The sequence below is a fragment of the Clavelina lepadiformis genome, chromosome 1 (genome assembly GCF_947623445.1).
Source record: "Clavelina lepadiformis chromosome 1, kaClaLepa1.1, whole genome shotgun sequence".
Classification (NCBI taxonomy): domain Eukaryota; kingdom Metazoa; phylum Chordata; class Ascidiacea; order Aplousobranchia; family Clavelinidae; genus Clavelina; species Clavelina lepadiformis.
In genome coordinates this window covers 18,994,756-19,019,491 of record NC_135240.1, presented here as the reverse complement: position 1 = coordinate 19,019,491, position 24,736 = coordinate 18,994,756, and the positions used below count along the sequence as shown (strand labels likewise).

General features: G+C 35.2%; 4 protein-coding genes across 5 annotated transcripts; 2 read left to right on the top strand and 2 right to left on the bottom strand.

Annotated features, from left to right (window-relative positions):
* Positions 1–4,156: 4,156 nt before the first annotated feature.
* Positions 4,157–5,822, bottom strand: LOC143462223 (uncharacterized). 2 transcript variants are annotated; one of them, XR_013118146.1, is made up of 3 exons: positions 5,184–5,822; positions 5,033–5,100; positions 4,157–4,936 (listed from the first exon to the last, which is right to left on the bottom strand). XR_013118146.1 is itself a non-coding variant. In XM_076960294.1 (3 exons), exons 1-3 carry the CDS (start codon positions 5,374–5,376, stop codon positions 4,167–4,169), a joined length of 906 nt encoding a protein of 301 aa, XP_076816409.1. In that variant the 5' UTR covers positions 5,377–5,810; the 3' UTR covers positions 4,157–4,166. The 2 variants fall into 2 exon arrangements, 1 of the variants encoding a protein (XP_076816409.1); XM_076960294.1 differs by having other exon boundaries at positions 5,309–5,810.
* Positions 5,823–7,482: 1,660 nt separating this feature from the next.
* LOC143465974 (DNA-directed RNA polymerase II subunit RPB11-a) lies at positions 7,483–11,610 on the top strand. The gene is made up of 3 exons (XM_076964535.1): positions 7,483–7,650; positions 9,608–9,697; positions 9,835–11,610. Exons 1-3 carry the CDS (start codon positions 7,598–7,600, stop codon positions 10,043–10,045), a joined length of 354 nt encoding a protein of 117 aa, XP_076820650.1. The 5' UTR covers positions 7,483–7,597; the 3' UTR covers positions 10,046–11,610.
* A 5,262-nt stretch (positions 11,611–16,872) lies between these two features.
* LOC143444131 (uncharacterized) lies at positions 16,873–21,121 on the top strand. The gene is made up of 5 exons (XM_076943260.1): positions 16,873–17,050; positions 17,143–17,289; positions 19,642–19,849; positions 20,090–20,207; positions 20,612–21,121. The coding sequence occupies exons 1-5, from the start codon at positions 16,915–16,917 to the stop codon at positions 20,987–20,989; spliced, it is 987 nt and encodes a 328-aa protein (XP_076799375.1). The 5' UTR covers positions 16,873–16,914; the 3' UTR covers positions 20,990–21,121.
* LOC143444132 (protein myomaker-like) lies at positions 21,117–24,322 on the bottom strand. The gene is made up of 5 exons (XM_076943261.1): positions 24,145–24,322; positions 23,786–23,931; positions 22,595–22,715; positions 22,159–22,277; positions 21,117–22,061 (listed from the first exon to the last, which is right to left on the bottom strand). The coding sequence occupies exons 1-5, from the start codon at positions 24,277–24,279 to the stop codon at positions 21,917–21,919; spliced, it is 666 nt and encodes a 221-aa protein (XP_076799376.1). The 5' UTR covers positions 24,280–24,322; the 3' UTR covers positions 21,117–21,916.
* Positions 24,323–24,736: the final 414 nt, after the last annotated feature.

Sequence of the window (24,736 nt, the reverse complement as noted above, 5' to 3'; positions counted from 1 at the left end):
AAAGAGATTTAAACACATGAGTAGAAACTTCTCTTCTGCGCATGACGTCATGTTCGTTTCTTTTATTCTCTTGGAGCATATTCTACTTTCTCCACGGTCACGGTTCACTACATAACAATAAACATGCAGACGACGACAATGATTTTCAGATCTGTTTGCTGCTGGAACAGATTAGTCTTATTATTAGGGTGCAGTTGTTGGGATCCAATAGGTGTTAACTTTAATTGAAATTAATTAATGAAATCAGGTGAGAGTTTTAGGTTCAGCAATTAACTTATTTTCAGTTCCTTGAACTGATAATGCTGCTGTTTTGTATCAAGGCATGGCTTAGCCTACTTGAGTTGCGCGGGAAGATTTTTTCGTTCACCACATTTAAGGTGAAAAATAAAATGAATGGATGAAAAATTTAGATAGACCGAGTCATATTGTATTGTTTCATCTGCGCATAAAATTTCGCTCCACGCGCAGAATAAAAACTTTACAGATTAAGACTCAATAGTACAGGTCTTATGTTGCAGGCTTTAAGTTATTGAAATAAGCTAAATAGTCTGAAATAATGGCAAATTTGTGCTGTTTACCAATGTGCAACAACAGGTCACCTGCCGTGACTCTGTTTAAGATACCTTCGAGAAAATTTGTAAAAAAGGAGAAGGAAAGCTGGGCAGAAAGGTTGGAGTGTATCGTGCTGGCTTGCAGAAGCGACGAGCACATAAAAAACCTATTTGCTCGAGATGCTGTGAAAATGTGTGAAGTGCATTTTGAAAGATCTGACATTGTTTTAAGTAAAATTTGTTCTACATAGACTTACATGCAGTGTAACTAGTGTATTGAGGAAAGATATTTAATGTAATGGCATATCTAGCGTTTGATGCAGTGTTTGTTTTCCATGAGATGGTTTGATGCAGAACTTCATTAAATTTACTAGCGAGTGAGCACAGCGTAACACTGCATCTGTGACAAGCTATTAGTGCAAACCTTCACTGTGGTTTCAGATTAATATATGTACCATTACAAGTATCAAAATTGAAAATGTTCATGTATGCACAAATAAGAGTTTTTTTGCAGAGGGTTCCCGTAAAGAATTACGTGAAGGAGCAGTACCCACTTTGTCTTTGCCTAAGCTGACTTTGGCGCAGGTACATTCAAGAAAGCCGCCGAAGAAGCGTATCTTTGAAACAAAAGTACATTTCAAATCTGTTGCGTCCTTGAAATCTGCTCGCTTGCCGGAAGGTTGGCAGAGGTCATTTGAAAACAAAAATCTTGTTTTTTCTTTTTATGATGGCTGTGATTAACCTAAATACTCGATTGGAGTATTATATGACATGTCATTAAGGATATGCTATTATGGCTGGAAAGCACCTCGCTCAAGTTGTATTTACTCCCTGGATATAACTACTCAAACACTACACGGCACCATAAAAGATATTGAATCGTTTTCAATATGTTCTGGATTGTATAGTTCTGGAAGTGGCCTGCCACACATGACCACCAAATCTATGACACCATTCAGTTCTGAAAATGCACCAACGGTTAGGAAACTTGCATACAGGTGAAACTAGTTTTTCAATTGTGCCTATTGCATTTGTTACATAAATGAAATTTATCATTATTTAACATTGAATGAATCATATAGAGTGGTGGGATTCAGCCGGTTCGTGCGAACCGGTTCTTGGAATTTTAATGACATCTGCGAACTGGTTGTTAACAAGCATATGTATAAGCCTATGTGTATGTCGGTAACGGGTCAATATGGCATGCTGCTAGTGACCATATACTTACTTATTTTTGGTAACACTGATAATGCATTGCACTTAAAGTGTACACAGTATCTTAGGCATATTTTGTGACTTTTCTTGTTAAATGAACCAAATTTCTTGTTGTTAGAAATGCAAGTTGTGAACTTTTTCTCAAGGAAAGTGGTCAGTGCAGGAGTTGTTGTAGTGTAGATGAAAAGGAGGGACGGCTCAACCAGAAAAGGCTAAATTATTACCATATGGTTAAAGATCAACCTTTAAAACGATCAGCGCAGCCAACATTTAACCTACCATCTCGAATTACCTCCACCTTTACTGCTAATGAAATTTGGTGATATTGCACTTCGTAATCCTATTAGTAATAGTCTCATTCGCAAGATTGTGTCTTTTTGTGTCGTGTGTTTTTGTGAAGTTTACGTTAATATCATACATTTTTTTAGCTCAAGATGAGGATAAAATTGATAACTTCTACTCAATCTTTTGGAAAGAGCAGCAAAAGCTAAATAGTATGAAAAGAAATGGGGAAAGATATCACCCTGAGTTAATAAAGTAGGTTTAGGTCTCCTTGAGTAATAAACTACTGAATAACTACTAAGTTCAGAACTGAACTACTACTGAGTAACTAAGTTCAGTTGACCTCAATTTTTGTTTATTTCGTAAAAGCGTGCTAAAATCAACCCTTGCAATTTTCTCTATAGGTTCTGTTTGAGTCTAGCTGCTAAAAGTAAAAGCGCCTATGAAGAATTACGACAAAGTGGCATTTTACGACTACCAAGCTCACGCACCCTAAATGACTATCGGTAGCGTATGGGTTCTGTTCTCTGCAATTTGGCTACTACAAGCTAACTACGAGCAATTGTTTCACTTGCTCACTTTTGTACTGTTTTCAGAAACGTTTACTGCACTGCACCTGGCATTCAAGATAATGTTTTAGAAGAACTGAAATCCAAAAGTCTCAGTCTAGCATCACATGAACGATTTCTCGTTATATCAATCGATGAAATGAAAGGTGAAACTTTTCTTGGAATTTTTAACACTATTAATCACACTGTGTAAGATTCTTATTCATGCTTTATGACAAAACAATGACACAAGTTATTAACTGTATATGCACAAGATATAACCTGTTGCTTATTTTGTTTACAGTGAAAGAAAATATTGTGTATAATGCAGCAACAGACCGAATAATAGGATTTGTTGATCTGGGTGTCGACAGACAATACAATAATGAAGCTCCTGCCACACATGCCCTACAATTTTATGGTAGGAGTATCCTCAGCAATTTTTCCCGGCCTATTGTTTTTTATGCCACCAAGAATACAAAGGCATTTCACTTGGTTAGCATGTTCTGGGAAGTGGTTGAATCCTTGGCCGGATGTGGTTTTACAGTCTTAGCACTTGTTGCTGATGGTGCATCCTGCAATCAAAAATTGTTCCAATTGCTCAATAATTCCAATTTGACCGTCCCCTACAAGTGCATTAATATTTATCAGCCAGAAATGCCTATTTATTTGATTAGTGACCCTCCACACTTGCTGAAGACAGCCTGTAACTGTGTGAGATCCAGCCGTCCAGGTGGAGCTAGAATGATGAAGTACAATCAACATTTCATTTTGTGGAAGCATTTTTGCCATGTTCCCTACCTGTTTGAAAGCTCAGAGTTGAGAAGTTGCAAGTTGACTGATGGCCATTTTTCCCATAAGAGTTACGCAAAAATGCGGGTTTGCTATGCCGCACAATTGCTCTCTGGAACTGTCTCCAGTTTAATGAAGAGTCGTGGTGGAGAAGAAATGAAGATGAGTGCGTGGTTTGCTGGTTTGACCTCATGAACACCAGATTAAATTATTCATACAACCCTGACTTGAAACCATATACAACGATTGATGATCCTCGTCTGAAATGGCTTAATACATTCCTTTCAGAGTTACAACAATGGAAAAGCAGTTTAACTGGGTCCGTTTCCGAACAGTCAAAGCAGTTTCTGAGCCATCAAACCTACGACGGTTTAGTTTCCACATCCATGGCCATTGCTGAATTGGTGAAATTCTTGTTGGAGAACAGCCCAGAAGGTTCATACGTCTTAACTAAGCGCTTAAACCAAGACCCATTGGAGGCCTATTTCGGTCATATGAGACAAACTGGCCGTCGAAATGAAGTGCCTGATATTCACCAATATGCACAATTTGAAAATGTGATAATGTGCAAAAAGAATATCAAGTCACTTAAGGGGTCAAATGTAAATCACGTTATTGACTGGAAACATGGTGATGTTTGCGATGATCCAATGCCGAAGCGAAAAAAATAACTTGATTTCGAGTGTTTTGACAGTCTGCTTACAATACAGTAACACTTAATCCTTCTTGAGCTAAAACTGACGAAGTACATGTAAGAAGACAACTATGTAATGTACATTCATTTTAATGATTTTCTCAGACTTACATTTTGATCAGAGGTTACATGCAGTACTGAATTTAAATGATTGGCTTTTTGATAGCATCTAATCTTCACGTAAAATTTACATATTTTCATGCACAATTTTTGCAAACATTCATCAAAAACAAGATTTTCAAATATATCTTTTATGTTACAAACACTCAAAGAAGACATGCAACTTTCCATGATGTGCTCCTTTATGTCTTGTTTCCTAAAGACACTTTCTACATACATCAACAATTTCACTAGTAATTTCGCTGGAACTGTAAGATGTCCATAATTGTTATTATTTAAAGCGGAAATCAAGGAACTATTAGTGGTTTCATTACTATAATCAGTTAAACAAGACAATAGATCTATTTCTCTCGGATTTATACAGCGCTTAGTGAGTTTCTGCAAAATATAACCACCTATGTACTGAATTATGAATTCTTCGTCTCGGGTTAACTTGTGTAATGTCAAGTGTTTCCCCTTTTTGTTGTGTGCAACAGTGGTAACGTGTGATAAAAATACATCAAACAATTTTCGTGTTAAACATAGTGACAATTTTCTTGGCAAGAAAAATAGTGATGGGATGCACGTAATTCCATCACAGGAGAATTTATGAAACAGTTCATCCGGTGAACTGTACGAAGAAAATAGCTTCATAAAATAGTTAACCGCATCTGCAGTTAGATCTGTTTTAACGCCACCCACTGTTTCCCACCATTCCATCAGCTTTTCTCTTGTAACATTATTGCAAGAAGATTCTGCAAGACAAGTGTAAAATTAAGTTTGTTTGATTTTTTTAATCGGAATCTGCCAATGATAGAGCTCAAAATGAAATAAGTTTCAAACAAATATACCGTGAGCAGTTTTTTGATGAGCCAGCAAAGTTTCATTACTTGTGCAGTTATGCAAACATTGTCCACATCTGCAAATAAATATTTTCATTATCAGATTAAATGACATCAATATATCAGTACAGTATTACTTCAAATACTCGTTACGACTTACATTAATTTGTTGTTTTGCTTGGCTGTTTATTATAAATTGGCGAGAACGTACACTCTGGGTGACCGCCATACAGGACAAGCTCAACAGCAGTTGGCTAATTGATTAATAGGCATATCGTATCTTACATGAAGTTTGCTGCATCGTCTTCTGGGTCACAATCTATTTCAATAATTAACTTCAAGTTGACATCCATTAGATCCCAACAACTGCACCACAATAACAAGATCTGAAATCAGACTTTCAGTAGCCTATTTTAATAACACAACACCTGCAACATAAGGCCTATGCTAATGAGTAATGAGTTTAGTTGCTAATTGCCTGGTCGAAGATAAATGTGGTGAACGAAAAAATCTTCCCGCGCAACTCAAGTAGGCTAAGCCATGCCTTGATACAAAACAGCAGCATTATCAGTTCAAGGAACTGAAACTAAGTTAATTGCTGAACCTAAAACTCTCACCTGATTTCAATAATTAATTTCAATTAAAATTAACACCCAATGGATCCCAATAACTGCACCCTAATAATAAGACTAATCTGTTCCAGCAGCAAACAGATCTGAAAATCATTGTCGTCGTCTGCATGTTTATTGTTATGTAGTGAACCGTGACCGTGGAGAAAGTAGAATATGCTCCAAGAGAATAAAAGAAACGAACATGACGTCATGCGCAAAAGAGAAGTTTCTACTCATGTGTTTAAATCTCTTTGGTCATCACAAGGTTAGCCTTTACTATTATAAAACAATTTTGCGTTATCAACGAAGGCGTGATACACCAGTTTTATTGCTGTGAATCGGCCAAGCGTAAAATGAGTTTTACAAGGAGCAACAACTTTGTAATGCTTATGTCTTATGATTCCATATTAAAACTAGCTTGGCAGAAAGTAAGATACTTTGCCAACCGGCAAAAAAATTACGTGGACCGGCGGTTGGCAGCCACTGCACAAAAACATATCTTTTATTTAAGTTTTTATTGTTGTTGGATATCTATGATTCAAACGCACCAAGTGATCCAAGCAAACCTGCGCATTTTGGAGGACCCTGCTGGAATCGCACACTTAGACCAAACAGCATTTTTACTCTTTGCTTAGACAATGCGCAAATTCTTTTGCAGAACACATGCTGCAACTGTTTTCATGGGGCAGACTAAACTGATGTCTAGCAGAGGTGTAGTGTAGGGCCAGTGGCGTATTTAGGATGGCGTTGAGGCCTGAGGGGGAGCCAAGAGTTTTTAGTCTTAGATTTAAAACTCTTGTGCATGCCCTTTAAGCTTTTCGCCAAAATGCGCGGAGTGCAAAATTTTTGTCTTTTTACGTCTAAAAACGCTCAAAAAGGCCTGGAAATGAATTATAGTTTTATTATTATCCTCGCAACATGTTATTACTACTAAAGTCAAGGTCACCTCAATATATTCATAGGCCTACAATGTAATTTCATAAAAAACAGTTAACACGAGGAGAATGTTTTCGCATTGAATCATTAAATGGAGAAGACCTCGAAAGTTTCTGGAAACGCTGTGTCAACGGATAGCTCACCACTATCCCTGTGTCCACGCAAAGCTAGCCCAAGTCGTCCCAGGTGTACAACTGCTTTAAGGATTCATTTTAAACACTGTTGATTCTTTGTTTGCTTCAACTGCTTAGCAACGCTTCCAGTGTCAATTATCAATTGAATTCGCAGTTCATTTGCACGTCCCACACACTGTACATGGAAAGTTATTAGAAGGTGAATGGTTTTTATTTGCAAAATACCCATTTTCACTGCATCTAGCAAACATTTGGTATTCTTTTTGCCAGATCAAGGAACGTTACTGTGATCATTTTCTTTTACATCACCGCTTACAACCTTGGTCGTTTTAGAAACAAACACTCACACAGAAAATTTTCTGGTTTTTTGATGCTGACTAATAAACTTCTATTTCTCGTTCATGACTGACTTCACTATACTGAAATATTGCTATCTGCAAAATTTTTTTATAAATAACTGTATTCCCTGACAAAGCTGAACAATGGCCAGCGCCAGCTGACGATTCTTCAGAGTTTTGGTCTGAGTTAGATAACTTAGGAGAATACATTACATTTAAATGTAGCGTTTTTTGTTTCATTAATACAGTTACAGTACTCTCATGTGTGTCATAGTAGCGAGATCAAGGGTTGGCATATTAAATATATTTTCCATTGTTGGAAATAGTTGTAGAGGATCAAAGTGGTATAGTAGCGAGGTGACATAGTAACGAGATTTGACTGCAAACGGCTCCTTAACAACTAAAGAATATTTACTAAATACCCAGCCCTAATATGATTAGCATAATAATTATGTTTACAGGACTTTTGCTATTAAGTTAAAAAATAAGTTGTATTAACTAACTGTATTCCAGCATTCTCTGTCGAGTAAGTGGTCATTTCAAAAACTGGTTAAGATGAATGCCCCACCAGCATTTGAATCATTTTTGTTGTTTGAAGGAGAAAAAAAGTGAGTGCTAGAAAAAGCATGAGTAAGTTTATTATACAGTACTAGAAATACCAAAACGCAGCCTATTTTCTTTTGAAATGATTTTATTATTATGGAATTAAAGTGATTTTATTATTATGAAAAAGACATAATTTTTTATTGATTCAACAGAATCTTTGATTTTGTTACATATATACAGTAGTGTTTTTGCCTTTCGTTGATTGATGGGTATTCTTGTTTTTGGTAACTTTGGTTGGTCGGTAATAACTTAAAACTTTGATCTATGATCTTTAAATTTTGCATGCTTGTGTAAGTTCATAACTCAATAGACTTTGGTGCTGGTTTGCCCTTTGTACCAAATTATCATCTAGTAGTGAAAAGTTGAAATTTTAAGTCTACTCGATATTGTTGTTTGTATTCCATTAATGAAATTAAAGTTTTACGTATGGAAATTCCTTGATGAGGTCTATCGTCTAGTGCTAGAGAACAGGTTTTGTTTTATCACGCTCTGAGATTGAAAAAATTCTCTCAATAAAGAATTAAAAAAATTCCAATATTTATATTTATGGTCTTGTTAACATGCGGTTTTGATTGTTGAAGTGGAGATAAAATGTTAAAATTTAGTGCAATGATTTATGGATGAGTTAATCAGTTATCACTTTACCAACTAGTGCAGGGGTCGGCAACCTACGGCCCGCGGGCCGGATCCGGCCCGCCATACGAAATCGTCCGGCCTGAGACATATTAATTAGTTATCACAAGAATACGGCCCGCCGTGTCTTATTGAGTTTCAAACTGTAGTGTTAGCATTGTTTGAAAAAATTGTGGTATTGTTACGCCATAAGTACGTCGTACTAGTAACTAGTCTATTGTTACGCCATAAAACTGGTGAGAAGGCGGTAGACTAGTATCTCGTAATGACGTAATCAGTACGAGATTGTCTGTGGAGTACTCATTTACGCACCAATAACTCGTCTAACTATTCTCTTTCGTTCCCTTCTCGCGGTCAGCTGGTTTCACGCACAGCGGCGGCGCGGCGTAACAAGAAGAATTTCTAGAAATGTGTCACTTTTAGAAATACTTAATTTATACTCACGCTTTGCCGACATTCGTTCTCTACAAAATAAATTCAGGCTTATCAGTAATCCCTTTGATGTGGACGCCAATACCATTCCCGAAAAATTTCAAATGGACCTTATTGAAATGCAATGCAGTGACGAATTGAAGGCAAAATTTCATACAAAGGGCATATCGCTGCTTGACTTTTACAAAAAGTACCTTCTTGAAAGTGGTCTTTATCCCAACTTGACCAACAATGCAAAAGAAATGGCATCGATGTTTGGTAGCACGTACACATGTGAACAAATGTTTTCATCAATGAAATTCACGAAGAGCAAGCTAAGATCCCGAATTTCTGACGCCCATTTAGAAAATGTTCTGGTTCTTGCTTCATCTGACTTGTCACCAGATGTTGAAAAACTTTCACAAAGCAAGCAGCATCAAGTGTCTCATTAATGCTGTGTTGTTGAAGTGTGAATACATAAATTTTGTTCTTTTTGTGATTGGTATGATTGAGATTGCAGCAATGTGGCGTAATATACTCAAGTGAGTGTGAATTATAGTATTAATGAAAATTCCGGCCCGCCAAAGAGTTGTACGCTCGACATTTGGCCCGTGACTAGCAAAAGGTTGCCGACCCCTGATCTAGTGGCACCCTTTGCCAATTAGCCCAAGTATTTTCCTGATGAATTTTGGACAACTTTTTATTTGTTGAACAAGTTTTAAATCTTTTCTTGTTTTCTTATTCCGATCAGGGTGGAGATGTATAATTGCTTTGTTAAAATCAGTACCATATGCTTTTAGATCGTTTCAGGAAGTCTTTTTATGTTATTCTGGTGATATCACCTCATTAATTTATGTTTTTGTAATCTGATTTGATCTCAATCTCAGTGAACTACATTTCAATGTATTTTTTTAGAATATCTATAGCAAAAGACACTAAAGTGCCTAATGCTGCTCATTTCACTGTCAACAAAGAAGACCATACACTTGGTAACCTACTTCGATCGTAAGTTGTATTGTCAATTGTTGTTTTTAGAGTGAATATGCTTTTATATTAAGTTTACATTTGAGTTTATGCACTTTAAAATTACTACTGTTTGCCTAATATACCTGTACAGTTTATTTATCAACCCATTATTTCAGTCAACTATTGAAGGATCCCAAAGTTTTATTTGCTGGTTACAAAGTGCCCCATCCACTGGAGCATAAATTCATTCTACGCGTTCAAACAACTGGAGATTATAGTCCACAAGAAGCCTTTACAAATGCGATAAAGGACGTTATTAGCGAAATTTCATTACTGGAAGAAAGATTTAAAGTTGCAGTACTGGAAAGACAACAAGGAATTGAATGATCTCAGTCTTCTCAAGATTACCTTCATTGATGTCATCCAGCAGTGTTGCCTTCAAAGAGCTGGCCAGTTTTTTGCGTAGTCATTGTTTTATTAAAACTTTGGCAAACTATGATGACTATGCAGTCATGTGTATATAACATATACAAGAAAAATTAAATCGGTGTTAATCATACATCTGGAAATAGATTAACAAAAGATGTGTTGGATGCAACCTGACATTTGTATGACACGTGTGCATGTTTTGGCAATAATAATAGCAAAAGTTAAAAGTGATATGAATATCAAAACTGATTGAGTGAACCAAGTTAAGTTTGTGTTCATTTGTATATTCTTTTAGTTTGGGCCGTTATGCAAATGATCTATTCGATTAAATTTGAAGTGAATTGCATAAATACCAATTTCGATAAAATGGTTTTGTCATGTCTTAATTGGTGGTACTCTGGAATTTGGACATGTGGAATCGGAAAAAAATTCCCAAATTCGGTTATCAGTGGAATTTATTTCCAGATTTCAAAATCTATTTGACAATTTCTTCATTCCAGAAAAAAATATAGAAATCGTTGGTAGAATTGTTATTGCATCTAACGAGAAATCTAAGTATTTCATTTCCGTACCGTATTGTCGGAAGTTGCACCGAAGTAAAGGTTATTTCAACTTCAGTATTTCTTTGATTACCTCGTCTATGAGCCGCGGTTTATTTATATATATGCCGTTTTGATAAACTTTGTTACTTTACCATGGAAATATTTGCATTACTTGTACCATACAATGCCTGGTTTGGCCGATTAAATTCATTTTTTTGAAAGTTGTTTTTTACCGAATCCCAAGAAAACAACTCGCCCCAGTTTTAAACCTTATTCTACACGGGTGCCGATTGCCGAAGACGCTGAAAAGCACGTTCACCTCCCCCCTTTAAACGCATGTGTTCTTTAAAGTGAGGGAAAAGTCCAAAAACAAATTGTCCATGAATCAAAGAGTAGTTGTCAGTAAATATACTGGTGAAAAGATTTGTACAAATACTTAGTGGTTAAGCAGTCATCGTTATAAATAAGTTCCAAATTCATCGCTTATTACGTCAGAATAACCGAAACAATCAATCATTTATTTGTCGTAAAAAGCGCGGTGGGGACGAAACGTTCAAGCCAGTTATTAGCAGTGGTGGCCTGTGAGTTATAGAAGGGGAAGGGCTGCAGCTTAGCTAGGCAGTTCTAAACCTTATATTATTTTTCCGTTTTCAAATAAAACTACAGCGATTAACATATGACTGACTATTTAAATTACAGTTATTTATTTGATCTGTGATGATATTATAAAATTGCTTGCAAATCGAATGCCGCATAGACTACGAAAATCGGCAAAGCATTGCGTTACGTGTCGCCTATGCATGACTTCCGGTGTATCGTTATAATTCGTGACGTGAGTTATTCTTTCATTTGCAGCTAGTCGTTGCGTCACAGTCTACGAAGTTAACCATAGAAAGTGGTCGACTTTATTGTGTAGCTGTCACAATGTCTTATTTAATGTAATCGTTTAAACAAGAAACAATATAACCAGTTTATACAGTTGTCATGGTATACAATTGATTCTAAGATTAAGAGAAGCGAAACAACGACCTGAGACTCATTTCACTTCGAGGACATTAAGCAATTCTACAGACAAACATTGTAATTGAAGTGGTCGTCCTTACGGTCTAAGGAACGATAACAATCATTTCATTACAGATCTATGAATGATTTGGTTTTATAATAATCAGTTCTTGCAACATTTTTTTTGGAATACCCTTATTTTGTAACTATTAAACCCATATTACTGACAAAGGAAAACCTAAACCAGCATTCTTTAAAAAAAAGCAAAATTAAACAAAAATGCGATAATTACACCAACGATATAAAGAATTTTATATCGTTGATTACACTATGGCGAAGGTAGGTTGTTGTTGCGTTGTTCCGTTGTTGACTCCTTTACTCAGAAGGTTGCTGTTTTAGTTGTATGCCAACTGCGCTCATATATTAAAGTAAAATGAACACGACCTTCTTAATTCAAGACTTTACTCGAACTGATGTCCTGCGCGCAGACAGTGCAAAAACGAATGGGTGGTAAACGAACGTACAGTGCGGAAATCAACACGTGCTGGGAGCATCCCGAGGGCGACAAACTAAAAAAAACCCCAACGACCACTACAACACTATGTATAACGCCAAGTATATATAATTTGGCAACACTTAACGAAGACCTTGCATTTGACTTGTACCAGCTCTTGTTCGTTCTAATGTTTGAAAAGCTGGTGTGCAACTTACCTTTAAAAGAATTGCATGCTAAGTTGCTGCCGAAGTTGTCCCGACAATGAAAAATATCTTTACATCTTATTAGGAGTAGAGATGTAGTGGAAGGGCACCATCACACACTTCATGCAAAGCTGTAGCAGTTATATCATTTAGAAATGGATTTGAACATGTATATATGTTCATTGCTAATGACCATTTGCAGCAAGTTTGGTAAAAGTTAGCTGTTTTCTTCATTGGTAAAGTTAGCGAACAAACCAAGTTCCTTAACCAACAGTTATACATGGTAGTTATGGCTAACTCGCTGGTGCCACCTAGGCTACTTGTGTATCATACAAAATATACATTTTTTAACATTCCAACAGACTATATTACACATATTTATCAAAAAAGGTTTTTGAAACCTTGTAACATAACACTCAGTCTTACGCAGCAGCTTATCGTGTTCGAAAATCATGAAAACGAGCATTTTTTCGTCAGCGTTTTTTGTATCAATAATGGTTTGATCAAAATTCAAGCTATGTGGCATTTATTAGTACATGTGTGAAAGTTTTAATTAACGACAAAAATTAAAAAATCCACGATGACCCACACGGCTTTTTTAAAAGTGCATTAACTTTTTATTTTATGTCTAACGAAGCAAGGTCATAACATAACGAACTTCTGAGATATGGCTTGTTAAACATGAAGGAGTAATATGGTATATACCCCCTAAAAACTACTACCTCATATTCAGAGACCCATATCTCAAGAATACTTAAAATAAATTGGTAAAATTGCAAAATTAACACCTTTTACATATTTTTAACAATTTACTAAAATATAACCAAAATCTGAGATGTGACCAAATTTACTTGGTTGAAACGATATGAAATGACCCTATAGAATTTAATGTCGACATTTTCTTCTTCCCTTTCATCATCGGAGGCTTTATAGTCAATCACTTCGCCGACATAGAAAACCGTTTTCTTCCCTTTTGAATCATATTTAACTAGTACAAAATCCCCTATTTTAGGTTTTTCTTTTAGGATAGGTGGTGGAATATCTTCATTAGACACGTCATCATTTGAGTGCGTTGTTTTAGAGGACAACGATTCGTCACTGGATGAGCTTTAGACCAAAATTTTTCGTTTTACTTGCCTTCTTTTTTGGTTGTATTTTGGGAAAGTAACTTTTTATTTTATTTTCCTCTTCCGATCTCGCTTTCTCTTGTGTTTTGGAAGCAATTAAAGATCGACCTCTTTTTCTTCCTTGTCTTGAAGCTTGTTGTCGTGGTGGAGCTATGCACAGGTCGGTAACTTTTAGCATTGAAAGAGCCATTTGGTCTTGTTTCCGCCAAACTAAAACCTACTCTGAGCCAGAACACCTAATTCACTATTTATAACAGAAAACCTAACGCTACATATATAATTCGAACTAATGCTTTACAGTTACACATAAAAACTTCAGTAGTTACCCTCACACAATTTTCACTACACTGATGACAATCCGCATAGTCACCAAACAAATACCAATATCCAAGACATGCCACCTCGAACAAAAACAAGCTTAGGATCACATGAGTTGCAAGCAGTCATGCATATTATGCCAACGAAAATTACTGTGTAGTATTTATATAAGATTTTCCACGTCCGAATAAAACATTTTGAATAATAAGTAATTAATCAGACAAACGCATTAAGTTTTTACATTGTGACACTAATAAACACCGTTATTTATTCACATTAAGTTTTCCTAAATGAACCCATTGGCTCTTAGTCGCGGGAACCAGAGCACAGAGATGAAAGAGCCGGATGCGGCTCCAGAGCCGCGGGTTATCGACCTATGAGCTAAAGGGTATGACCTTACGCATTCTGGCGTAACGTTGGTACTAGAACAGGACACGTTGGATCGTCCTGAAAGCTGGATACTGGGGTTTATATCAAACTCCTGTTTTTGGCTGGAATCCGTAGAAGCCTCTTTTTGAACTGCTGCGACTTCTTCAAACAATAAATCTTCCGCTGGTACTGAAGATCTATTTTCAGGTTGAGGATCAGGATGATCGGAAAGAGCACAAGAAGTCATTGTCCGATGATATGTTCTGATCAAAAGGAAAGATGCAGATGGAAAGAAAGCCCGATTTGATATTCATGGGTGTCGCAACTCGGTCCCAAGCTTGCATGGCTATTCATGGAAGATCATATATTGGGATGAGTTGACCTGGGTGACCACTAATCCAATCATTAATGCCTGGGTTAAAAAAAGGTTTCAAATGGGCCAAATATTGTGTTGTCAAGTGGTTGAAGTTCGTTAGAGGTATGCAGAGGCACTGTTAGCAAAACTATCCCATTGTTTTTAGGTATAGTCAACTCCTTCGACGCTGAAATGCGACTCATGGTTATGGATGATGAGAAATACCTTGTTGTTTTGAGAGTGTCACGATAAATAATAGGTAAAAGCCAAGTTCGTATCACTTTAACGGCGAATCGTGACACCACAAACATCAAAAGATTTAATAAAAAAATAGAAACATTACGGCAATAAAAACTAACAGTTAAGGTATAAACTTTTTTTCAAAAGTACCGACGGTATCGGTGTCGGTACTGAACGTACCGACCGATAATTCGGTACTGCCCACCCATGGTTGACGTTGACGATAATCACCTTTTGATCTTTGTCTGAATAGTGCAGTACAATGTTGTTGTTTTTTACAGGGTCTATGAGTTTTGATAAACTGTGTTTGTATTCAGGTGGTATATTGCTGTGTTTGTAGTAGGATGAATTAACTTTGGGGATCAAATTGTGGAGTTTGGTATTCTATATTTTTGTGTATACGACGGTCTTATTAACCAGATCATCTCTGCTTGGCCTGGATGTTTTGGGAATACGTATATAAGCTCTGTTCTTTATTTTGAACTATACCCGTCCATTCTATTCTTCTAATGTGGAATTGAGCGTTAACCCTTTCGTTCATTACCACTTGGTGGGTCCAGCGTGGTGTAGGTACGACATTAAACCCGTTTGCTAAAAGCAGGTTGTTGGATTTGTTGATAATGATTTTACTGGCAAATTCAAGGTTTTTTTTTTCGGGTAGCGAGAGATTTTTCGTTTGAAGTAACGGGTCTATGCGTCATTGGCGCATAGGTGTGTGGCGCGTGGTCGTAACTGATATTGCAAAACAAGCTGGTGGCCGCAACTCGGGGGGAGTCTTTTCACTGCTAGTTCTTAAACAAAGATTTATATTGCATTTGAGCAATGAAACTGCGACGGACAGCAAAATTTAAGTACATATGCAATCACAAATAACTATTTACGCTCTCTCATTCAAAATGTACGTAGGTATATATTATATATAGGCCTATTGCTTACGGCTAATTTTATGTCAAACAAGGGTGTGAGAGTGTGGCTAACCCAACGAAAGCTTTAGTATGTGCTACTGTATTTTCGGAGATAAAAATCTTGATTTTTTAAAGGTTGTATATTTTCCTTGTAGGCGAACCCAGTTCCACTCTGTTTGAGCACAAACTTCAGGCCTTGGCCTCTACTACGTGCACTAACTCGAAAGGCAATTGAAAGGTCCTGTTTAAGTAGCATTTGGTTAAGTCATCCAATATCACTTCTGGTATACTACCAGTGTTAACTGGTTGTATTAAACCAGCAGAAAGCCAGGGCATGCTGCGTAGTTTTATACGACTTCGAGGTGTTACTCTTGCAGCTCAAACCATCAAATTTTTGCTACCAACTTGTTAAAAGGGAATTTTCCTTCCGTGAGTCGAAGAAAAACAACAAACCAAAACATTTTGGGGCACAATTTGTCCGTGCTTCCAATTAAAAAAGTAATAAAAAATATTGATCGCTTTTAAAGAAGAATAGAAAACTAAAACGAGCCGTTACTGGTTAGAATGCACTAATGAATGGAAAAAGACTGTAGTATTTGGATCAAGTATGAATAGAATTATGTAGAATTATGAATACAACAAGTATGTAGAAAAACACAATATCCAAATTTAAAACATTTATTTGATTTTAGCAAATAAATAAATAACCTACAACTATAGTAGCACGCTTCAATGAGGTAATGCACAATAGCGCGATTGATCGAGATTTTAATCTTGCTAAGCCATTGTATGCTTCTATTTAGGGGGATAAAATTCCGACAAAATGAATTGAAATATTCGGCCATACGGCACAGGTTTTTACGCGATTAGTAAACGTGATCAGCGACATTTTTCATGACAGACTTGATTGAAAACCTTTCAGTAGGCTACAGAGGTTTTGGTTTTATGAAAAATGGAGAGCCAAAAAAACATGAGTTTAGGTTTTTCGAAAGGCCTATACGGTATATATATTGTAGAACTTATAACGAAGGAACGTTTCATCTGTAACTTTGCCTTTAAGACTAACTATTTTCGAAATAAATGCCTTAAAACAAAACACCAAAAGGGAAAGGTTTTTGCAATAACATCTATGTGATAAATACAGCTTACAGAATGCAATCTGTATAAAAGTAAGTTTTACTTTCGTAATAACATGTTTACCTACTTTTTATCACGTAAACAGTAGAAAAATTGCTACATCAATTTCGTTAAACATATATCATTCAACGATATGGCTGGTGAAAGTGGACATACGGATTATTGCTCTGGGATTAGCGCAATTGCATCAGCTTTCTTGTGGCTTGCAGCAGTTGTACTTGGCATTTTAGTTGATGCAAACGGCGTATGTTTCAACAATCTACGATTCGGTAAGTTCAAAACTAAAAGTTTTGTTGTAATTCTGCTTTATTTATGTTAAATAAAGCTGTAGAAACATTAAGTCTTCAAAATTCAATTTTAGCCATCTTCCAAAATAAAAGCTACACAGTGTATTCTTCGTGGATGACTGAAATAACGCCAGCCAAATGGACATTTTCTATGTCGGCGTTTACATACACTTGGAACATGCTTTGGGTTGTGTATTGCGTGGCAAATATGTGCCCCCCAGGTGACTGTTTTAGTAAGATGATTTTAAGCTTTCATTTTGGGAACTGCGCAACACATGACGGACCATTCTATCTTAGGGTTACCATATTTGATAATGCGCAATCCCTGACAAATATACCTCAGTTGCATTGACTAACTTTAGAATATTACCAAAGTACATTGCCGCCGTTGCTTTTTTGTGATAAACACGAAACAATACAAAAACAGCAAAGAAATGTTGCACTGCAATACACGAATGCAAGTTTTCTTTCAAACAGTAACATTTATGAAAACGAAAATTAGCACAGAATCTTTACAAAATACGCTCCAAGGTAATTACAAGTAATGAACGTATAGCAGTTTATAAACAATACTCTACTCTCCCTCATACCAATCGTTCTTTTCCGAAGATCTGATTTTTTTCAACAAGCTCTTGTTGGACTTCAAAAACACATAAAATTCCCCACAAGACATGCTTTTGAAGTTGTACTGAAGTGTTAAAATTCCTATCATTGTTTCAATTGTCATCTTATTTCTTTCTTTCGTCCACTGACTCTGCATCAGTGGAAACATCGCTCAACAATTGAGTTGTATGGCGCCACAGCAAAGAAAAACTGGGCAACACTTGGTAATTTTGAGTGACATTGAGCGTTTTTTGACTTTTGAAAATACCTGCACCATTTCTTATGTGCTGGCAGTGCAGTAAACTCTTCGTCACTGATGCAACATTCCATAAACTACTTCAACGACTAGAATAAGCCAAACCCTAATGCTGTTCATCTTAAACAACTTACGTTATAAACAAGTTGCAGACAGTTTTGACCAGCTGAGAATGTTCGAGACCTAGAAAAAGTTGGAAAAAAGGTGGCAACCTAGAAAAACTTGGACTAAAACACAATTTGAAAAAATTTCGGATTTTTTAACACTTCAGGCAGGCATTTCTGTGTGACACAGATTTGAACATTACATTTCCTTACATGTCAGGGAAAATCCTGACGTATGGCAACCCTATTCTATATACCAAAATGTAGCTAAAATATGATGTAACTAACGTAGCTAATGTAGTTACTAAGTACCAAAATGTAGCTAATGTTACTAGTGTAGCTAAGGTAGGTAAAAAAATACCAAAATGACCTAATGTAGTTAACCTTACGTTGTAGGCTAAATCTTGTATTTATGCTACTGTATTGAGTTGTTTCAAATGGTGTGTTTTTTAATGGTTCGCTACGCACAAAAGCTAGCTGCCAATCCTGTTGCGAACAATTGAAATCTTTGTGAGTTGTGGAGTCGTTTTGCTCTAAATATTCTACTGAATCTGTCACTGTTGACTGTTAGTGAGGCTGTGAATGTCTTTTATTTTGGTGTTCAGCTATTATCTCCATAGCGTAGCAAATGTAGCCTTGTTTTGTTAACTTCGCTTTTCAGTTTATTTTATGGATATCAGGATATGTTCATTATTCGGAGTTAGACATTTTTATTGGTAAAGGCTACAAGTTATAAATTAAAACTTTCAAAAGTAAAACATATGTTGATTCCCGTGCGTTGTTTTAGCCCTGGATATATTTCCTTTGATGTGCCAAAAATAAATGTGTTAAGAGATATTTTTTCTTTCTATAATTGTTTTCGATGTATACTGCATTTAGGCTATATTTGTAGCTATGTCATCCTTAAATTTAAAATTACAATAATTTATTAACTTGGCCCGAAAAACGTTTCGTAAGCTTGAAACTATCGCTTTCTTGTATCGTTTCATAATGTATTTAGTTTTACAACGCATAACACCTTTTTTGCTTAATAATTATTTCATCTTTATCACATTGAAATATTTTGTTTTCCCCGGACTTAAATGCACATCGTAGTCTATCCATGAGCTGGAATGCATATCGTTGTCTAGGCGTAAATGCAATGTAAATATTGCGTAAATATATTTTGGTATTTAGTAGCTACATTAGTTACAATAGCTACATTAGTTACATTTTGGTATTTAGCAATTACATTTTAGTTACAGTAGCTACATTTTGGTATTAATAGATATACCTTAGTTACATTAGCTATACATTTTGGTATATAGAATGGTCCGCACATGATCATCTATTTTTAACTTATAAAAAATGTATTAAATTTAGGTTACACTGTGTATGTAAAGAGTGCATTTAATCATTTATTTTACATTAAACGTGTTTTCTCAAGGAAACTAATATAGTCTACTTATATCAATGCAATTGCTAATGCAATATAAATCATGGAGAATATATTTTTGATTTGTGCTTGCATAACCATATACCACATATAGGCCAAAAGAAAACTATAAGGTACACTGTTGACGAGCTCATGTTTATACAACAAAATAAGGGCTTTGCGATAATTTTTGCAGCAAAACACAATGCACGCGAAAATGTTTCACAGTGCGTTAACATATTTCCAACAAGTTTTCACATTTTATGGTCGTTATGTTCTATTACACACGCTGGGTGGTTGCTACTATGGGATAGAGAAGCTTTTGTTGCTTCTTTATTCATGCAGGTTTTCATGATTGCTGGATGCATTACATGCCTTGTAATCTCACACAAAAAGATAAGTTGGTAAGTAATCGATTAGGTTATACCTTAAGCATAAGATGTCGTTATATAAATTGTATTGATTTTTAAATCTTGTCTATGTCATATTTCATGAAATCGTTGTAATGTAATCTTCATGTTTTTGAATGTTTTTGAAAGTTTTTGGATTCTGATTTTCATAGGCTTCTCTTAATCCGGTTGGCCAAATGTATTGTTCAACTATTTTAAAACTTATTTAAACTCGGCTATACTTTGCTTTTATAGCTGTGGCGCGCTTTTACAATACAGGAGACCTTGGGATCTTTGGGTAGCAAGAACTCTAGTGCAAAACGGAATAACAATAATAGTAGTTTGGAATACTTTTCTTCTTTCAATTAATCTGGTACGTACTTAATTACTTACAAGGCTGTCTAATGTCGATGCATTGTCAAATTACTTATCTGCTGTCACCATTAATTCAATATTATCCTTCTACATCTATAGACAAAATAACAGACAATTGCCTAAAGGTGTTTTATGCTATAGTTCAATATCATCACTGTAACTTGCCTTTATTGATTCGTTTCGTATACATGTCTGGTTAGAAGATATAACGAAGTAGGCTATAGAATGCAATAATGAGGGAAATACAAATTCTTCTTGTGAATAATATGTGATAAAGTAGAATATACATTAACAAATTTGGCTTATAGTTTTACGTTTCTAATATTATAATATGATTAATTGGTTATATATATAAACTACTGCATTTAACTATTTATAAAAAAAAACATGTTTTTGTTTCAGATAATTTTATTAGTTTTCAAGGCTAAAGTGGAAATGCAAGTAGCGAGCACAGTAGTTTGGAGTGTATTTGTATTACTAGTTGCGCTTTGGATTTTTATTGACATCGCAGTTATGGATGCTTGGCTTCGTTATACTTTCACTTTTTATCCTACAGTTGTGTGGATAGCATGCGGTGTGATGTCTAATAATTTCGTTATGTGGTCTCCAGTTACTATTGCCTCCATTGCTTTGGTCGGACTATCAATTCTAGGTATAACAATTCGTGTTCCTTTGGTCGTATTTCGCAGTTTTACAAACCCTCTTTATATTGAACAAACTATTCCCCACAAAGTTGACATTACCAGGAGGAAGAACGGCCTTGTGACAACCGTTTTGTAAGAACAAGTATCTTCAAATAATTATTTGTTTGTAAGCTGTACTTTCGTGATATTATAGCAACTTTGGTCTACTCCACAATCATTGGTTGAAACGATCATCATATCACATTAAATCATTCAGTTTTTGTTTTTATGGATGTAACGTATAGACTTCGACAAAACTTATGAGTCATAAGGATAAGACAAATCACATTCAAAATCAGAAACAAATTTTTTCATTGTCGTATTTTTTGTCATGAAAATTTCCGCCTAATATTTGCATTGCATCACACACACATACATTTGTTTTTGTGGTAAAATATTCTTTTTTATTTTTATATCAAACTCATATTCAATAAGCCTATAGACATCAACCACATAGATCAAAACATGGTTTGGCTATATGGTTTTAAATCCATACCGATTGGTCGTCCAAGTCAACAAATACAAAAGATTTAATATAAATTGAAATACACAACTGCAATTAAAGTTAAGAGAAATAACAAAAACAAGAAAAATGTAAAGCAACAAGAATAAAAGACACTATAGAGACAGTCCAAGTTTAAACACTCTTCATGCAAATTTTCTACAACCACTCCTCTATGCAGAAGTAAATGCAAAACGCTGATTGATCAGTTAATTAATGTTTAAAAATAAATGCAATTCAGATATATATTTTGCCGCTATTTATTTGCAATTCAGGTGAATATACGAGTTCAGACAAATAATGATTTTTGACAATTATCAATAATTTTGAAAAACTAAATATTATCCTATAACCATATTCCTCTCATAAAATAAATAACAATAACAAAGGAGATATAGACATGGAGGCCAATATTAAACTGTATAAATATGTGATATTAACCATTGTATCTGAAAATTCCTCATAAGTAAGGTATATTTCATGTAAATTTGTGTTTTCTTGAATACCAAACACTACATGTTATTAACACAAACAACATGCCGTGGTAACACTGCAGCATTTCGGTTTTGTATCAATTCCTTCGCCATCGTCAGAAACTTTTATCAAAAAAGCAATAGATGTTGCCATTGTTATGATATGTAACGTTTGCGAAATAGGAACGGACCAGCTAAAAGAAATCACGAAATATTTTGAAGTCAGTGCAGCATGGATAATCAAGCCACACAGAAAGCCTAAACTGTCGTTGGCATTATTGTAGGAAATACCTTTGCAATGCAAACTTCAAAAGGAGAGAAACAAAGAGCAACATAAATCCAGGAAGTATGAGTTTGATCCACTTTTGCTTCTCAGGATAGAGTCTTTTGGTATGCCACATTTTTTCCCCCTATAATAAAATTAATAAGGTGATCGGTTAATTTACGTCAGGTCAACTCAACCTCTTGACCGTGTTTCCGCAAGTATAAAGTGATAATCAAGTTAACAAAAGATTGAATTAACGAGGGGTGAATTAACGGATACCCACATTAATCTTAACATGACAATCATCCAATCATAACAAGAATCCCAACTACACAATGGTGGAATATATGGTAGCATTCTAAAGGTTAATTTTTAAATAAACGACACGAGCTTTCGCAAGCTTGAGCTTGCTTCATAAAGTATCACTGATAGTTGATTAATATTCTACTGTTTACAACCTACCCATGACAAGACTACCATCAGTAATCCTATTGTCAATGGCGCCACGTATATTCCATAGCCTTCCGTAGTTTGGAATACTCTCACAGCTGTCAGCAAACCACCTGATGTTGATATGTTGTGTCTATGAAGTATTTTACAGAATAAAGATGCGATGTCAAAGCGAAATACACTTTTCGTCAACGTTTCCATAACTCCTGTGTCTGCGGTTAATGTGATCTTTATATTTCCCAGTCAATGTTTTCAACACATTTGCGCTATAGACAGTAGTCAATTAATCTGTTATATCTCTTATATCAATGGTTGGTTCAAAAACTACAGGCAGTATTATTGTCCTGGCAGCACATTAAATTAAAATATTAAAATATTAAAACATTAAAATATTTTGGTCAACATTTTATGTTTAAATTGAGACATTTAAATACACCATATTGCGTGGACATGTTTTTATTTTAAGAACAAAATAATGGCCTCACCAAAATATAACGGCCTGAAATATTTCATTGGTGTAACATTAGTTCTTGTATGTTTTTTCTTTACTTAATTAAATACAGTCTGTACTGTATTTTCTATTGATTTTATTTCGTTCTTCGATTGTATATTTGCAATATTTTTGATTTTGTTGATATCATTTTTTTGGTGAAGTTAATACGGCCGTCCATTATGCTTAAATTAGAATAAGAACCAAAAAGTGTGTTATATAAGGATCTTACGTAATCTAATATCAATATTTTATCTTGGTACTTTAAGTATTTTACACGATTAGCATCACTATACCGAAGACTCACGCTTTGTTATCGCTTCACGGCAGATATAAGTCATATAAAATTAAACTTTACACTCATTGTTAAAGAAAATTTTGGTTGGAGCTTAAGTAATTAAATGATTAGTTTCATATGTTTGACTAGCCAACATCAGGGCCAAGTTTGTCATTTTCAATATATAAGATAATAACAAAAAGGAAGCTTACTGCAAATATGTCAAACCAAACTGGATATAATTTTATGCATGTTGCATTTAAAGCGAAAATAGCAGATAAAAAAATATCTAACTTAGATCTTAGCCTACTGTAGCCCGATTGCCTTTACACTAAATAGGGTTTGTAATTATTCCAGAAAGAGACTCGTTCTAAATTTCCTTTAAAAAGTGAGTGTATCTATTGAACTGTTTATCACAGCTTATTGAAGTTATTACCTTTTCTCAGCGGAAAAAGAAGTCATTTGAACAAGAGTACAATATACGGAAAGTAATATGCCATAGGTGGAAAAATACTCCAAAAGCTTATCACCCATCAAGCAAAATATTAAAGATAATCCAGGCGTAAGGCATAAATGATGAAGCTGTAAACAGGATAAACAAGTTCAAGATAAACAGTACTGCAGTCATGCAGCAAGGTAAATAGCAAAATATAGTAGGACCTGCAGTTTTGAGTGGTATAGCTGTATTTTTAACGTAAGCAGAATTTAACTCCTTTTGCAACCTATATACAGTTGGCCTGAATACATAAAATGTGTAAAGTACTTTGAACAAATATATAGGATACTGTAACTTACAATCACAAAGAAGGTCGTAAAGCCAAGGAGAAATGCTTCGGAATACAATTTCTTTTTAGAGGCGACTGCAAACGGACCTAAAAATGCTAATCCACTAACTGCAGGAAGAATAAATGTTGCCAAAGCCAACCCCATAATGTGATAAACTTAACAACAAAAACAGTATCAATGCACTTATTCTCACTACAACCACAAAAAAACAGTGTTAGTAATATTCATCATCACTAGATGAAATTGACTCCATATCCCGAAGGAATACGCACAGCCGCATTTGTTGCGGTGACTTTATAGAGTATAGACGCTATATTCTTATATACTTTACTGTATGTTACAAATGGCTAACCGTTTGAAGACAATAGAACGCAAAGCGTCTTCTAAATTGTTCCCATGGGTATGCACAGAGCACCAGATGTTATTTCTTGTCAGATTCAACAAATAAAAAAACACCATAACCTACTAAGTCTGAAAAGTATTACTAAAAAAAATTAGCAGCTAACTACCTAACAATTTGGTGGTAAGGGACTGCACTAATTGTTTTATACAAAAATTGTTTAGCTTATAAGAAAAGTTATATAATACCAGCTATAACATT